This window comes from Talpa europaea (assembly GCF_964194135.1).
Source record: "Talpa europaea genome assembly, chromosome: 8".
In the NCBI taxonomy this organism is placed as follows: domain Eukaryota; kingdom Metazoa; phylum Chordata; class Mammalia; order Eulipotyphla; family Talpidae; genus Talpa; species Talpa europaea.
In genome coordinates, this window is record NC_140075.1 from 115157099 (window position 1) to 115174760 (window position 17662).

General features: G+C 51.2%; 1 protein-coding gene across 1 annotated transcript in view; it reads left to right on the forward strand.

Annotated features, from left to right (window-relative positions):
• Positions 1 to 288: 288 nt before the first annotated feature.
• SETD3 (SET domain containing 3, actin N3(tau)-histidine methyltransferase) overlaps positions 289 to 17662 on the forward strand; it is a gene marked incomplete at both ends in the record, with an annotated part of 47491 nt that continues 30117 nt past the window's right edge. Inside the window, 5 exons of the mRNA XM_084240322.1 lie at positions 289 to 391; positions 2217 to 2309; positions 4120 to 4268; positions 6208 to 6280; positions 6553 to 6809. Of these exons, the coding sequence (XP_084096448.1) occupies positions 289 to 391; positions 2217 to 2309; positions 4120 to 4268; positions 6208 to 6280; positions 6553 to 6809 (675 nt within the window). The remainder of the gene's footprint in view (positions 392 to 2216; positions 2310 to 4119; positions 4269 to 6207; positions 6281 to 6552; positions 6810 to 17662) is intronic.

A 17662-nucleotide genomic window follows, 5' to 3' on the forward strand; every position in this document is an offset into this window, starting at 1 on the left:
GTAACCTGAAAAACTTGCAGGGTAAAAGTTTCTTCTGCTGTAGTTTCTGTAGGTGAAAAGGAGTGAGCTTTTCTTCCAGAAACTATGAAGCAGACTTGTGTTTGCCTTTGAGAACTTCCAAACACTAATATTTGTAACACGTTTCTCTTTCTGGAAGGAAACTTCAGGATATGGTAAGATCTTCGCTCCATAAGACTAAGCTATTGCTGAGACATTTTATGGCTTGATTTCGTTCTCTGGAAGTGTAAAGTTCTCCTCTCTGTCTTTTCTTTTCTCTGCAGCCAGAAAATGGGGAAGAAGAGTCGAGTGAAAACACAAAAATCAGGCACTGGTGCATCGGCAAGTGTGTCCCCAAAGGAGACCTTGAACCTGACCAGCGAGCTGCTGCAGAGTAAGTGCTGCCCGGCCTTTCCGAGCCCATGGGGGTGCAGCTCCTGTGCACCCCCAGTGCCTGGGAGGTGGGGGGTGGCCACTGGTACATGAAGTGAAACAAATGTGTGTTAACACCATAGCTCGTGACCCAGATATTTAGAGAAAACTGTAACTGCATTTATCCCATCTGTGAAATGGGGTTACCAGCACCCCTTGACTCTGCATGCTGCTTAGGGGGCCCAGAGGAATATGGGTGTCAAGCTTCCGGGGCCACCTGACATGGCCTCCCTGGACTCTGGGCTCTAGGCCCAGCCCGGCCCCTTCAACAGTGTGGCCAGCAATAGTGGCTGATCCCCTCAATCCTCAGTCAGGACTGTCTCGGGACGGTGAGGCCCCTGGGAGCCAGGGTCACCTGGAGAGCCGGCCTTTGGGACTCGCCCTGTTCTGGAAAGACTCGCTGCCACTTAGTGTCCCGGGCTACATGCTGACGTTTGTGAGTTCTCGCTTTAGGGAGATTGAATGGCAATTAAATACCTGTGCTCGCTTTCCTAAGTCTAAAATGGTAGCTTCCTTTTCCTTTTTAATTGTGAATTGTAATTATAATTGTAAGTCTCAAATTTAGCTGTGGTCACTCTATTAACTAACAGCATTGACCTCATTTTCTTTCTCAATGTTTAGAATGAGGTGACAGGCTAATCTTTCCCAGCTTTCCCTCCTTACAGACGCAGGCAGTACTCCAAAGTGGTCAGGTCCCTCCCCGAGTGCTCCCTGTGTCCCCTGCCCAGCTCAGTGCCATCCCTCCCCAGAGCACGATGCATCCCCACCTCCTTCCCCCAACTCCATGTTCCCCCCAGAGCACAATGCACTTCTACCTGCCTCCCCCAGTTTCCTGGTCCCCCCAGAGCATGATGTACCTCCACCTCTTCCCCCTAATTCAGTGGTCCCCCCCAGAGCACGAGGAACCCCACCTCTCTCCCCCTGAGACTGAGGGCACCCTAAGGGCAGGCTCCCCTTGCTGGGCTTCCCTCCCTTGGTCAGTCTTTGTAAACGGAAGGGTGAAGCTGGGCGGTTAACCTTAATGGTTTTGAGTCAACACTTAACCAGTTACTGTGAATTATTTGCCGCGTGTGCCCTTTTCCTCAGAGAGCAGAGGGCCAGGCACTTCAGCAAGAGCTTTGAACTGGTCCTCTGGCTTCCAGAGCACAGAGCCTGGTGGGCAGGGTGCCCAGCGGGCTGCATTCCACAGCCACCCACCCCCACACGGGTGTGGGTCTTTCCGCTAGGGCCTACGGTAGACTCTGAGCCTCCCTTTTAGCAGTGGTGGTGCTACCCCCTTTGTCACTCCCCCGGAGCACTTAATATAGTGCCTTACACATGGCTGGGAGCAGTGCTGACTGACTGGCCTTCTGTCCAACTTCCCGGTTCCCTCAGGGAGCCATTGTTAGGGCTTAACTAGAAACAATTGTTGCCTTTTTACACTCCCTTCTTTTACTCTCAAGAAGAGTTTTAAGGGAAACGAGTTTACATTTTAGCTCAGCTTTTTAGATTTTCCAGTTCACAAGTGTGTTCTGAGCAAACTAGATCAGAAGCAGCAAGAACAAGGTCCTCACAAACCTGGCACCTGCACGTGGGTCCTGGGGTCTCACGGAATCAGTGGTGTTTGAGTGGCTGCAGGGTATTGTACACGCTTTCAGAGGTCCTAACTCATCCTCCTCTCGTTTGTCACTGGGACTGTGGTGGTCACTGTCCTTTAAAGTCAACCAGCAGCAGCAACAAACAGGGCCTCTTTCTCCTGGACACTAACGTTAAAGTGGACGAACACTGACCGTCACCTTGTGTTTCAGAATGCAGCAGCCCCGCGCCCGGCCCGGGGAAGGAATGGGAGGAGTATGTGCAGATCCGCTCTCTGGTGGAGAAGATACGGAAAAAACAGAAAGGTAAGTGTTCTAGAATGGAACTCCTGTTTTAGCCGGTCAGGTGGAGACAGTGTCATCGGACTGGCGAGTAAGGCTGGGAGCTCTGACGCCCAGGAGAGCCAGCGGGGTGATGGCGCCAGCCGCTGGCTCGCCTCCCGTTCCCGAGCTACTGCTTGGCCAAGGGTAAAACTGCTGAGCATTGGGAGAGAAATAAAGTTTGTCTCTGGGGGCTGAAATGACACAACTGTTATTTATTTTATCTTTTGAAATGTGTGTTCAAATCTGTTTCCTTTGGGCTTTGAGGTCAGCCCAGAGTGGCGTGTGTGGTCCATGCCCAGCTCTGCGCCTTAGGGCCGCGTGCCAGCCAGTGGATAGGGTGGACGCCTGCGTGTCCTGATTAAGAGAGGTGCCTGAGCCCCCGAATTGTGTCCTTGTGGGGTGTATTCAGCAGTGTGACGATTCCCGGCCAAGCTGGTGATGTGGACAAGTGTCAGCTTGAAAAAGCTTATTCAGTACTTTGGTTTTGTTCTACAAAGCACAAAAGTAAAGATTGGTGTACAGGCCCACGCAGAAGGGGTGCGGAGCCGAGAGCCTGCGTGTGGAGGAGAGGGGAGCTTCTCAGACACTCCCTTTCTTCACTGCCTCACGTGGTCATCCTTCACAAAGGTGGGGGCCTCAAACCCTGATGGGCCGGTGCCCCATGATGTGATGTGTTGGCACTGAGTGGTCGACTCTGCTAACCCCTGCTCTGTGATAGCGAGAAGGTTTTGTGTGTCCTGGGTGTCACATGTCACAGACCGTTAGTCGCAGTGGGCACTGAGGTCATGCAGGTGCTGCTTCCTGCAGTGACAGTGAACTTGCATCTCCCTGGCCAGCCAGTTCTCACCTCTGGCAGACACAGTGCTGGGCAGCCCCATGGCACATGCTGGGTGGACGTTAGTTACCTGGCACCGTGGCCACAGCACCTGGGCTGCCTCCCACACCCCGCTCCTCACCTCAGCAAGTCCCTGTGTCTCACGTTCTTCTGAAGCATGTTTTCCCCTTGCATTGCTTCTCATCTTTGTGACCCTCTCAAACATGATGGAAAGTCCAGAGAATAGTCTAACACCAAGCATGCACCTCCCACGGAGTTGAGGTTCGGGTTCTCCGTCCTTTCCTGCTCTCCCACCTGCTCATCCACTGCCCCTTCTCCCATGTTTCCCGTGTCCTTTGTGTTTAAGATCTGAGACCTCGAAGACAGAGCCCAAGCCCAGGCCTCCACCCATCACCCGCCCTCCGCCTCGGGCGTCTGTCTTGCCGTGGCGGTGTTTCTGCCCCTCCCCAGGACCCTGCACACACATGCATCAGCACATTCCACATCGGTGGCACCATACTTTTTGATTTTTTAAGAAATGGTCATTTTTGCATCAGTTGCTGTACATGGGTACGTAGGGCCTCCGCTGGCGCTCGGAACCAGCGCTCATTCGCACCAGGGCTTCCTGTGTGCAGGTGTGCGCTGCTGACATGTCTCATGGGGTCCCATGGGGCCGTGGGGTGCGCCGCTCTGCACCTGCAGTCAACGAGGCGCCCCTCCCGCCACACAGGCCCACAGCGTCTCACCCAGTGTCAGCCACTCTTCTCTAGCCAACGGGCCTAGGATTTTGATTCCCCTTTCCTGTCCTGAGTTAAGAAATGTTCCATGACTCTCTGTTAGGTCTGATTTTTGTTTCAAGTTTGGCGCGTTATGACTCTCTCCTAGAGCTAGATAAGGCCTGTTTTCCTCTCCTGAGACCGAGTGTGAAGGCCACGGGCCCTAAAAGTGCCTCTTGTTCTTTGAAATGGCTTGGTTTAGGTCTGTCTGTTACTTTTGATGGGAAAAGAGAAGATTACTTTCCTGATCTGATGAAATGGGCCTCTGAAAATGGAGCCTCCGTGGAGGGTTTCGAAATGGTTAACTTCAAAGAAGAGAGCTTCGGTTTGAGGGCAACCAGAGATATCAAGGTGAGTGCGTGAGCGGGGTCTGGGGGCCCCCTGGGCCTGGAGTCCCCGGGTCTGGGTTGTGGTGCTGTGCAGAGGTGCCAGGCAAGGAGATAGACACCTTGAGCTTGTTCTGAGTCTTGTGGGGAAGCAGGAAGCTCGCTATCAACACCCCTGCTCCTGGGCACCCCTGGTGCCTCCTAATTGACAGTGGGGCATGTGTCTCAGGTGGTCCCTTCCAGTGCATCCCTCCTGAGAGCCATGCTGTCAGCCAGTGACCTGGGCACCTGTTCATATTCCTTGGTCTCTGCTGGACTGTGGAGCAGAATCCTGAGATTTCAATCAAGAGAAGGCTGTGGGCTCGGGTGGCTCGGAGGGAGGCCGTGCAGCACGCAGGCGTGTGTGTGGGGTGCGGCAGCAACGGGCCCTGGCAAGGACACTTACTGACCTTGCAGAGTGGGTCACTGAGCTGTTGGAGGGACCTACCAAAACAGCAACGCCAGAGGCCACGGGAAGAGAGGCACATGTGGCCCTCCATACAGGGCTGCGCGGCATCCTCACCCCGCGTGTCCTTCCAGCAGAGGGGACCGCGGCAGCGCCCTGGCAGACCGGCCCACTCTGCCCCACCCATGGGTCTCTGCTCGCGAGGAGGCGTGACTGTGTCTGTCTGACCTGTTTGGGAGAAGAAGCAGGGCTTGGCCTTTTCCTCGGCAGGCGCTGGCTGCCCACGTGCCTTTCTGCTGCTGTGCGCTCCCCTGGTGAATTGGCAGGGCAGCGCCAGTCTGCCTGTAACTAGGTGGGGGAGTCTGTCTAATTGTGGGATTCAGTGGGTGATATTTTGGGTGACCATCTGTTGTATTCTTGTGTCTCTGTCAGTTGGTTCAGGATTTGGGTGGAGGAAAAGGGTATTATCTGCTTGGGCCCTCCAACCTCCAGCTGCACTGAAAGGCTGCAGTCAGCCTCGCCACTGTGCGTGGATAAACGTGCGTGGGCTTAGCTGCACTGTTAAGTGTGGCACATGAGAGGTGCCTCGGTGGTTATCACGCCAGGCTTCCAAAACCCCCCCAAATCCCGGAATCTTCCTTCATGATGCCTGTAATCTGTGGTAAGGGGCAAGACATGCGAAGTAATTCGCATGGTAGCTGCTGAGAAAGGGAAGAGGAGCAAGGTGTCCTGAGGCAACTCTTGTGTCAAATGAGACTGACAACATCACAGTATCCGGGTGGTCGCTGTCCCCAAATAATCTAGCTGTGGCTTCTCTTCTCTATGTGTTTTTTTAAAAAAACTTAATTCTAATTGATACATAGAACATCACATGTGTAACATGCATTCTGAGTTCTTATACAGAGGTCTACTGCATGACCGTGCCACATGCAAGGCACTCCCACAGGTGTTTTAGGGAGTATAGCTGCTGCAGACAGCCCAAAAGCAGCTTCTCACATCTCCCCCAAATGAGAGAACACTGGAGCAAAAAATGAGTAAGGGGGAACGTGTTTCTCGAACTTGGGCTTTTGCTGGTAATTACTGTGCCTCAAAGACAAGACTGGAGAGGAAGGAATGTTACTCTACTTTCAGAAACAGTAGCAGGCTGAGGTTTCGCTCGCAGGAAGTTGTTGTGTTTTGTTTTTAGAACTTTAAAAATGTAAATACAGCAAAGGATAAGAAAACTTTTGTTCTCTCCCCCAAATCATTGTATTTGCTTCCCATTCAAGTTTCCAAAAGTGCTTTTGATTATTTGTCTTCTGAGTCTATCCAGTTCGTTTTGTTTTGCTTTTAGATTTCAAGCCATGCTTCTGCTCACCCAACTATAGCATAAATGCTTAGATTTTCAAATATTTAAGAGTGTTGCTATTAGAAATGGAAGTGTCTGATGTGTTCGTGTCGGCAGGATTGGGTTTCTGATCACAGTAGTTGAAAGTTGTACCATGTTTTGGTGATTCTAATATTTTCTTTTTTCCCCCAGGCAGAAGAATTATTTTTATGGGTGCCACGAAAATTGCTAATGACTGTGGAATCTGCTAAAAATTCAGTGTTGGGTGAGAATAATTTCTGACTGTTCAAAGCACAAATGAGAAGAATATATACTTTTTTTTGGCATTAAGGGTCATACTTGGTGGTTTTCTCCACTAGGGCAGTATTCCCCCCAGTCCATGATACGGGTCCTGACACAGTCAGACATCAGAGGAAAGGCGCACGTTGCTTTAGCTATGGCAAGACATTTGGGTTATTTAACTTTAACATACAGGTTGAATAAATCCCTTTAAAAGAAGTTTGTGTGACTTAACGCTGTTCATTCTGGTTGATCCAGGGCCCTTGTATTCTCAAGACCGAATTCTTCAAGCCATGGGCAACATCACCCTGGCCTTCCACCTGCTGTGTGAGCGGGCCGACCCCAACTCCTTCTGGCAGCCCTACATCCAGACCCTCCCCAGTGAGTACGACACCCCACTCTACTTCGAGGAAGACGAAGTCCGGTATCTCCAGTCGACCCAAGCCATCCACGATGTCTTCAGCCAGTACAAGAACACGGCTCGCCAGTACGCCTACTTCTACAAGGTCATCCAGGTAAGTGGCTGCACTCCGGAACTGTGTCCGCAGTGGAGTGGAGGTGGGGGGGCCTTGCACGCCTGCATCCCACTCTGTGCCTTCTCGGGAGGCTCCTGGAACCTCTTCCTCTCAGTGGAAAAGCTTTGTTTCCACTTTTACAGAAATGTCACTGAAGTGGGGTTTGTCTGGATCTGCCCTCAATGGTGGCCAGAGTAAAGCCGTCGGCCTTCCTAAATTAGGAAAACCACTGCATTTTGCCAAAAACAAGATTACAATGAGACTGTAAAAGCTCTAGAATGTACCTGATACAAAAAGGTGCTCTGTGTATAAATTTTCCAAGAAAACGAAAGTCCATTGGTGGGTTTTTCATATTTATGATGTCTGTACGTGTGACCCTTAGTGCCTTACACACTATTTACAGTCTGTGTGTGTGGAGTAAAAGTGTGTGTATAGTGTGAGTATGACAACCTCATCAGTGGGCTTGGCATAGCTATATCTGTAGTACAATGTTGGCAGTTAATTTGGCAGTTAAACTTCAGCACCGACCTCTTCATGTTTCCCAGAGCACTGGGCACTCTGGGAGTTGTAATTACAAGTATCATGGAACAGCCCTTATAAGCCAGAGGCATTAGATTCGCCCCAGACACCTTTCCAGTTCAGCCTCAGTGTCTACGCCAGGGACAGTGGCTGTGGTTCTGAATGGGTGTCTCGAGGTCCCTCCAGAGCTGTGTGTGGGGTGTGTTTGCCGCCTGGATGTCCACTCTCAGTTGTGCAAGTGTCAGCTCCTGAGCTGCTGGACCTGGTGTGTGATAAGTGGGAAAAGAGCTGCTCCCTTTCCCTTCCCTGTGGGCAATTCGACAACCTGAATGAGGCTCCATTTGGCTGTTCTTCCTGTGGTCTGTCCCTGCTGTGTTTTTTTTTTTTTTTTTTTTTTAACAAGCTCTGGCCAGTTTTATTAAGAAAAAATTTTGCATGATTTCCTTCTTGCCATCTATTTGGTGCCTCTAATACTCTCAGACTGCCAGGACCAGAGGCAGGCAGAGCACAGACTCCAGTATATTCCACACGCGGTGCCCAGGGCAGGACTCTCGCTGCTGCCCTGACGGACGCCTGTCGGGACTGCCATGGCGAGTGACCGTCTCAGATTTCCTCAGGGCTGGGCAGCAGTTGGCGAGCCTGACCAGCTTCGCTTGCCCCGTCTGGCCATTTTCAGAGTCTGCTTCTCCCCAGCATGTGCCTTCCACGTTTCATGATAAGCTGGAGCTCAGAGCGGATCAGCTCCAGTGACTTTATGGTCTTTGAGGCCACATCTTCCTGCCTTGGGTGCAGCTGCCAAGGGGGCCCAGGGGGCAGGAGGGTGGAGAAAAGCAGAACATGTCATCTCATTTCATCGCTACAGGGAATGCTGTTTTTCTATCAGTCACATAACTTTACAGCATTCTTACTGCAAAGGAACTTTATACTCAAGTGGTATCCTCCCCAAGCAAACACTCAAATACATAAAAAATATGAGTCTTGTCCTCAAGTCAAAATCGAATTTGTTTTTCTAAACTTTAGAAAAATTATTAAGACTGATCACACATTAGTATGTAGTTTTTATTCAAGTTTGCTCCATAAAATACCTATTGAGCCAAATCAAAACTAGAATTTCTCATTCAGTGTGCATCTACACACCCGGGGTCTGACGTTCCCTCTGACTCTGTGACCTGACAGGGCTGTGCTTTTATTTCTGGTTCTTAATTCTGGGTTTTTAATGAGTGACCTTGGAGCCGACGTCAGCAGCTCCAGTCTTTGCCAATTCCTGTTGTTGGCAAACTGGAGATTAACTCTGTTCACTGTGTGTTTCTTAAATCTGGCCCGTCATGGTTGTCCACGCCTGTAACCTGTCTTGAGAGGAGGCCCTCTCTGTTGTCTGGTGGAGTATTCTGGAATGACGGCAGGTCTCCCGATGACTGGCTGGGCATGAGGGCTCTTGGGTAGCCTGTTAAAGCCTCTGGTCTGTTTTTCTCAGTATGAACTAATTGGACTTTATTCTTTGGAACTGCACTGGAATGTGAAGATTTTAAATGACTGAGTCATTAAAATACTCTCTTCCTTTATATGGAACTTGTGATGTCAGTCTATTTAAGAGCCAGGTCTCTTCATAACCTCCTGAAGAAAAGCCTTTTAGATGATGATGTCAAGGAGACGAAACTGCCCCACATCTGTGTAGTAAATAGTATTATTATTATTTTTTAAAGATTTATTTATTTATTTATACAGGCACTGGGTATAGTCAGAAGTGCGGGAGGGTGAGAGAATTCACCAGAGCCAGAGTGGGGAGCAGAGCAGGCAGAAGAAGGACCGAAGTACACTGCCGAGGGGAGCAGCGGGCGGCAGGAGAGGTCTGCCGTGCCATGTGGGACCCTCGCCGGTGGCTGGGGATCGAACTGGTGCTGCAAAGGCTGCGGGCAGCTTTGCAGCCCAGCGCTCAACCGCTGCGCCACCAGGGTATGCCCAGTAAATAGTATTATTGTGAGCTTATTAGGGGCCAGAACACATTCTGAAAGTCAGCGTTCAGTCAGAAGTTGTTCAAAACGTAATAAAATTCACACATGACTAATAAGATCAATTTGTGCAAATTATAACAAATGTGATATCCTTGGGAAAAAAAACCAGAGACTCACTACGGGGGTGAGGAGGGAGTAGGATCAAAACAAGAGAGGTAGGAATTATATGGGGACTATAACCAAGATGAAAATACATACATTGTGCAGAAATGAAAAGTGATGTAAAAAATATATAAAATTTAAAAAATGCTAAAACAAAACAAAATTCTTTTTATTTTTTTTAAAGATTTATTTATTTATTTATTTAATTATTTATACAAGCACTGGGTACAGTCAGAAGCGCGGGAGGGTGAGAGAATTCACCAGAGCCAGAGCGGGGAGCAGAGCAGGCAGAAGGACCGAAGGACACTGCTGAAGGGAGCAGCGGGCGGCAGGAGAGGTCTGCGCGCCATGTGGGACCCTCCTCTGGTGGCCGGGGAGCAGCCGGGGATCAAACCGGCGCTGCAGAGGCTGTGGGCAGCTTCGCAACCCAGCGCTCAACCGCTGCGCCACCGGGGAGGCCCCAAAATTCTTTTTAAAGCATTAATGGGCCTACCCATTACTCTTTAATTTATTTTCCTTTTTGTTGAAAACTTTAATGAATGTGGAAGCTACAGTATATATATCCAAATGTGAAATTAAAAGATAATCAAATATTGGCTTTTTTGCACAAGTAAGTCAATCTATTGGGGCAAAAAAGGCCATGATTATTGACTGTTAAAAGTATGACGAAATGTGTCACGCACAGTGAGGTAGGCTCCTCCTTCACACGAGGCTCTGCCCATGTTTGGAGACAGCTTTAGACTGGAGAGCAGGCAGGGCATGCTGCTAAACTTGCATGATGTACAGGGCAGCCTCCCAGCCCAAAACGTCAATAGTGCTGACATTTGGTGCACAAAGCACCTCAAATAGTCCCCATTGCGTCTTTCCTGCCTAGTGACTGGAAGTTGAGGGCTGGCCCCTGGCTGCTGGGAGCTGCGGGTGCCAGGTGGTCTCGTGAGCCAATTCCAGGCCCTCTTGACTGCGGCTCTATGTTGAAACTCTTCCAAAGTACCCACTGGCAACTGTCATTTAATAACCTTCAAATATAAGACCAGGTTTCGAGACCTTTGACTTGTGAGGGACGTAAAAACAGGACAGACATTAAACAAACAAAAGAGGCATGGAGTGCAGATGACTCTTGACTGACTGCATGGGTTTGGGAGCCCAGGCGAGACTCTTGGAACTGCACGGGACGGGAACGCTCCGTGGTGGGGAGGGGGTTTCACCAGGAAGGGGGCACCAGAATGCTGGGTGTGGGAGACTGTGGCTAGGCCAGTGTTCTGAGTGTGGCTTAAGGCAGGGAGGGGCCAGCCGTGGCCACGGCCCCTGAGAGCGGGGACCCCTGCCCGCACAGAGAGAACTCCCACACTGGGGTGACGGCCGAGTCCAGCTCTCCCCAGCTGTGCAGACGCAGGCTGGAAATGGGCTCTTGTCTCCTGAGCTGTGAGGTAAAACTGTGAAGACCCACGTGTCCCAGGCATTGCCAGCCCCCCTGGACCATGCTCTTCCCTCCAGCACCTTTCCTGCCCGCTTACCTGTGCAGGTTACTTGCTTGCTTTCCCTTGCTTCACAGTGTGGCTCAAGGGCTCTTTAATTTTACTTTGTACCTACACTGCATTCCTCTTGATGATGTTCAGTATACATTGTGTCCTCAGGCAATCCCGATACTAGTATGTAATTAAGCTCCAGGCCTTTTGAGAGCACACCCCCCACTTAAGACACTCTGCTGGTGAGACTGTGTACTGCAGCGTGGTGGCTGCCCACGCCTGGTGTGCAGAGGGCTGGGCCTGGCCCTCCAATCCTCGGTGACTCCGAGGCGGCCGTCACCATTCGCAGGTGACAGGCTGGGGTGCCAGAGCCCGCCAAGCGGTTTTGCACCCCAGGCCCTCCCCCCGCACCTTCTCCTTGCTCCAATCCTGGGTCTTTCCCACCAGTCTGATCAATAGAATTTTTTGTGAAATTCCCCACAAATTCAAAACAAAAAGATACCTTGAAACCTGTTTTTTTTTTTTTTTTTAGCCCCTCTGAGGTCTATATATGGTGAATAAATTCCGTCTCTGCTGGGACAGGATGTTGGGGTTTTATCTTCTGTTTTGTTTTGAATGTGTGGTAAAGAGGGAACCTGCTCTCATTCTCTGAAGCTGAGGATAAGCGCCTGACGCTGAGTTACCTGAGCTCATATGGTCGGCTGCAGAGCTGCATGGGGGGGTGGGGGAGGTGGGGGGGTGCAGCTGGGGTCATTGTGCTTCCAGGGATGCGGCTACAACCCTACATTCTCAGCGTCCTTCATCTCCTCCTTGGAAGAAATCATTTGCCCATGAAAGCATGAAGAGCATGGTGGGGCCACGAGGGAGCACCCTGACTTTCACGATTAGATTATTAACAGATCAGTTCCCATCGAGCTGGGGCTGGGTGGCTTCGTGCTGGGTGTGGAAGCGCATCTGTACATTCACCTGCAGGCGCCACGACAGGTGGGTCATGGGGTGCACTTGCCCATCAGAGGTGAGTGTGGGGGACTGGCTGTGACGGCGCATGGGTCAGAAGGGGCTCCCACCGCGGCGGTGGGTCCCCAAGCCTGGCTTGGGAGCATGGCTGTTGCGGCCTTCTGGGCGTCTGGTCCGCGCTTGCGGCAGTCGGCCCTGCTATAGACTGAGGCCGCTGCTGCCTGTGCCCAGTATTTGGTGCTTCATTCTGGCCCCGGTGGGCTCGCGCCCGTGCAGGTGGCCTTCACCTTTGCCATTGTGGAGATGCATTTCCGTGGTAGGTTTCTGCAGGGTGGATTATCAGAAACTAGCCCAGGCAATACGATCATGTTAAAAGTGGTCTTGCAGGTTCTTCCACCTCTGCCCGCGTCCATCCTCTACCCAGTGTGCGGGTTACCTTTTCCGCCCATGTTTCCCAGGAGGCCGTGTGCTGTAGCAGAGAGGCAGATCTGAGCATGCTGCCTGCAAGGTCAGGCTGGCTAGGTCAAGCCAAGCCTGAGTTCCTTCATTGTAGACAGGAGCTTGGGTGCCAGCAGCAAGGATGGCCTCGCGGGGCAGGGCTGCTCCCCTCCGTCATCCCCGTGTCCAGGTGCCCTTCACCAGTGTCCCCCAGTTCTGTGAACACGTGACTCCTCAGCTTCTGGTTTCTGCACAAATGTCACTTCCTGGGCAGGCCTCTCTTCCCCACAAAGCACTTCTATGTTCAGAGATTAGTCAGGGCCCTTCAGAGGAACAGGACCAATAGGGAGTATGTGTGTAGGGATTTAAAGAATGGCTGGCAAGCCCAGAATTAACTGGAGGGGCCAGCAGGCTAAAGGCCTAGGAAACTGTTCCAGTCCAGCTGCAGAATTCCCTCCTTCTCCGGAGAACTCGGACTTTTGTGCTTGTCAGGCCTTCAACTGATTGGATGAGGCCCACCCCGGTCAGGGGGTCAATCTCCCTTATGGTCCAGCACTTTAAATGGTATGTCATCTATAAATAACCTCACAGGAATCTCCAGAATGGTGTTGGATCAAATATCTGGGTACTGTGACCCATTCAAGTTGATATCCAGAATTAACCGTAGCAATTAACAGGTTGTTTCCTTCCCAGCCCTGACCACTGTCTGCAGTTGTTTTTTATTTGTGCATATTTTTGTCACCCATCTCCTCTGGAGCCTGAACTTGATGGGCAGGGGCCTTTCTCTCCCGGGCACCGCTGTGGCGCCGCTGCCAGCCACGCTGGCACACAAGAGGCTGCAGTGTTCTGTTGAGTGGAGGTCTGGTTGTTTTCCAGTCTTCCATGAGGGTCAGGACCTCTGTGGGGTGAGTGGCCAGGACACGTTCCCTAAGCTGTGTCCCCAGGGCCTCCTCACAACAGGCAGTGAATTCCAGATTGTCCCCCCGGGACAAATCCTCAACCCACCGTGGCATCAGAGGAGCCAGCTCGATCAAGGACTGTCCTGAGCACCATGGAACCCACCGTCCCTCTGCTGCAGGCCTTGGAGTCTGTCCCGTCCTTCTTTCCTCTGTCACCCGCACATGAAGTGCACAGCAAGGACAAGTGGGTCCGGCCTCTGCTGCCAGCGGGTTGGGTCTAGCAGCTCTCCAGAGAACTGCTGTATGTTCTCCTGAGCTATTGTATTTTCTCTGTTAAATAATTTTAAAAGGGAACCTTCTGTATTCTCGGGGAGATGTGAGATTTCTTTTACAACATTGTCCCTCCTGCTTTCATTTCCTCTTCACGGGGTGCTTGCTCTGATTCAAGGCTCCCTGACTTTCCCTCTTGCTGGAGCTGCTTTTTGGGGATACCCGCTCTCCAAGTGGTGCTCCAGCAGGAGTCCTCCCTGGCCCAAGCACCCCAGCTGCTCTGAACCTCCAGGGCCCACCCAGCCCTGTGTGCTGCTGTGGAGACCTCTGAGACCATGTATTCCTCTGGATGCTCTGCCTGCTTCTCCCCTGGAAATTCCTGGGTGTCTCCACCCCATTGTGCCTTGAGCCCCCTCTGCTTGTCAGCAGTTTGAACCTGAATTCCCTCTATGGAGCACTGCCCACCCGTCTTCTTTAGACTTCGCACTCCGTCACAAGCCACTTCGGGTAATTGTCCCTTCACAAATCAACTTTATCCTTGTGGCTTAATAGGAAGTTATGAAAGGTGAGTCAAAAACATAGCATGGAGGCTGGGCTTATTTTGTTTACATTCAGCCTCATCAGGAAAAAAATAGTACTCATTTTCTTTAAGCCAAATAACGACCGATTTAAACATCTTCTTGTAACGATAGGGTTCTATAGACCCCTGTGTCCCCTCCGCCAGCGTGGCAGGGGCTCAACAGAGGAAGCCAAGCAGCGGGGTCTGGCCTTCTGGGGATTTATAGAGAGAGAGGAGAGACACAGCCGGCAGGAAAGGCGACCGAGCTCTGAATGAGGAACCAGACGGCCGGGCTCCATGATGCCAGGACGCTCGTTGGTACTCGCGTTCGGGCTTGAAAGTAGGATTGCGTGGCTGAGGCTGTGCTGTCCACAGAGGCCTGCAGTTGGGGGCGAGCAGGGCACATACGGGGCATGTGAAACAACAGCCCAGGCGCAGCAGAGGCCAGGGCCCTGGAACCAAGGGTCATCTGTGTCATGTGCCACGGGACCAGCCCCCACGGGTCTGACATGAACCTCCCTGGCTGCCTCCTGCTTCTGTGGCCCGGCCGGTGGGGAGGGGAGGCTGTGGCCTTAGAGCTCTCTGCTCATGAGCTGCTCTAAGCGGCTCCAGCTCCCCGTGCCTGTTTCCACCCTACCCCACCTCACTTCTAGATGGTGAGGGTGGCAGACATGGAAATGGATAGCAGCATGTTTTTATTGATCATTATTTTTTTTTAATGTATTTGGGGATTTCATATTTTTTATTTCTTTAAATTGAGGTATAATCAACACATAACATTACTTCAGTGCCAGGCACATGGCCCCCTGTTTGTGCGCTGGGAAGTGGCCACAGCAGGTCTGGTTAACATCCATCACCTGCTGACAAGAAGAGTTTTTCCTTCCCATGAAAATTTAAAAAAAAATGTCTTTGAAATGGAAAGCTTTTTAGTAATGTAATTAACCAGAAGCTGGAGCTATGCATCCTTCAGTAATACTGTCAAGGAAGCTTCTGCTGTGTAGGCCAAAGGCAAGAGGAGGAAGCAGAAAGACCTGCTCACAGGAGCTGGGGTGAGGCTGTCTGGAGAGGAGGAGAGGGAGGATGAGGCTGATACTGTGTCCTGAGCCCCACAGTACAGCCCTCCGCAGGCTGTGGGGGTGCATCTGCTGCATGTGCTGGGTTTATTGCACCTTGGAGATGGGCGCCTGGGCCAGGAGGCCCCAGACCGAGGTGTTTCTGGGCAGGATTGCAAGCGTGGTGTGAAGAGTGTGGGAATTAGTTGAGGATGATCCTGGAATAAATTGCTTGTAATCTGTCCCCTCCCCAGTGCTCCTGAACTGACTGTTCCTGCCTTTCTCTATTTCTAACCTTTATGGCCTAGAAAGGGCACTTTTGAGCCTGAATGTTTCACTTACTCTAACTTGTTTAAACAGACACACCAGAAGTGATCCTCTGTCTGAGTTTCCAGGCCAAACTGGTTTATTCTGGACTTTGGGATATGTATTTCAAGCAGAAATCTTTTGTATGCAAAAGTCAGATTTTTATTGTGAGATGATCAACCCATGAAAGAGGCGGCTTTAATGGAAGTGCTCACCCAGCCCGAACCTCCTCACACCCCATTGCGACCCTCCTGCACATGAGCTGTCAGGCGCGGCTTCCATTTGCATAGATCACTGATTCCAAGACTGACTCTAATGAGTTTTAAAATCTTTGTGTCAGTCTCATGTTTTTTTCCTTAAATGCTGTGAAGTCACTAAAGTTAATAAGCCAGTTTTTGACAGCATTTACGTCAGCCGTGCTCCTGTCAGCTGATGCCCTGCTCCTGTGTGGTCTTTTCATTCCTCCCCAGTGAGTCGGGCACAGTGCTGGCTGGGTCCCGAAGGGCTGGGTGTCTGGCTTACGGAGGACTGAGCCTCGATGCAGCTGCTGCATCCAGATGCTGAGGCCTTGTCACCTGAGTGCGGGCCATGTGGTGACAAGGGAGCATTTCAGTTCACGTTCACCCAGTATCCTGGAGTTAGTGAGGTGTGGGATGAGGATATGAGGACTAGGAGCCTCCCCCGCCCTGGGCTCAGGGCCACATCAAGTTTGCATAAAGAAACAGTCTCCGGGCCCACCTTGCTGACTTTTCCTCCCCTTTTGACACAAGGCTGTTTCAGCTCAGCCAGTCATTCCTGGCACCGTGATGGAGACTGAGCTTGACTTGGGGCCGCTTATGGGGTGGACAGCTGCTGTGAGGCCTAAGTGGCCGCCCTCCCTCCCATTGTCGTAGGCATGGAGGTGAGGCCCTAAGCAGGCCCTCAGGTTTCTGGTTGGTAAAAAGCTGAGGAGGAGACTTTCTAGGTAGACTAAGCCCCGCTGGACTCAGAGAACAGGTGGACACTGGGAGGAAGGAAGGAGGGACATGACCTCTGGGAAGACACAGCAGACACCGGGCCCTGGAGTGACTCGTCTGTTGCCGTGGCCTGGCCCCTCAGGTCTCCAAGCCCTGGTGTCCACACTCACAGAGGAGGCTACCCCTGTGTTCCCCATAAGAGTGTGAGCCCGGGTAAGCAAAGGCAGGAGAGACACTTAAAAACAGTGTTTTGCAAATGTGCATTTCATAAAAAGCAGGGGCCTCAGGCACTGAAGAGGAGGGGTGTGGGGCTGAGGTGTGAGCAGAATGGATGGTGGAGCCCCCAGACACCACAGGCATGGGTAGCTGTGCCAGGGCACAAGCTTCAGCCGGGTCTCCTCAGTGCCTGGTTCTCAAGCCGGCTGGGGAGGTGATGACAGGGAGACGCTGCTGGACAACAGGAACATTCAAATGACAGCTTGAAGCACTGTCGGGGCAGGGGCAGTGACCAAAATTCTAGGCAAAAATTGCCAAGATTCATATGATTTAGGAATTCACCACATAAAGATGACAGCTGCCTTGAGGCCGTGATGATCAGGAGTAACTTCCAGACATTAAACAGTATATGCTCTTGGCTTTTCATGATTGACCTATAGTCTCTCCAGACATTGTTTGTGGCAAGTAATAGAAAGTTAAAAATAATGTCTCTTTTGATGAATTATATTGTAATAATAATGAGTAAGCTTTTGACTACTTCAGTAGTTCTTTAAAATGGCTAAGCTTAATAGAAAATGGGAAAAAAAAGATAGGGGTCATTTAGTGATCCCGTTAGTAAAGATGAGTGGTTTGGGAAAGTCCATTTTCTGTTGACTTTTTGTTAACGGAGATTTAACTGACAGACATGTAGAGCACACATACATTACATGCAGATTAGCTTTTATACTAAGGAGCCACCACCATGGTCAAGACAGGGGACATGTCTGGCACCCTAGCAAGCTGCCAGTCTCCTTCCCAGCTGACACCTCCCTTCCCAAGAGGTGACCCCCCACCCCCCGCCCAGGAAGCGGGTGGTGCTGCTCTGTTCCCTGGCACCTGCTGGCCCTCACAAGTGACAGGTCTGCGAGGTTCCTCCATGGTGCTGGCCGTGGCTGTGGCTTACTCTTTATTGCTATATAGTTTTCCACTTTCTGCATCTGTCCATCTATTCTTCTAAGGATGGACATTTTGGTGTTTCTGGTTTGGAGCTGTTAGAAATGGAGTGGCTGGGAGTGACCTTGTGCACAAGCATTCCTCCCTGCGGGGTGTCTCTCTGGGAGT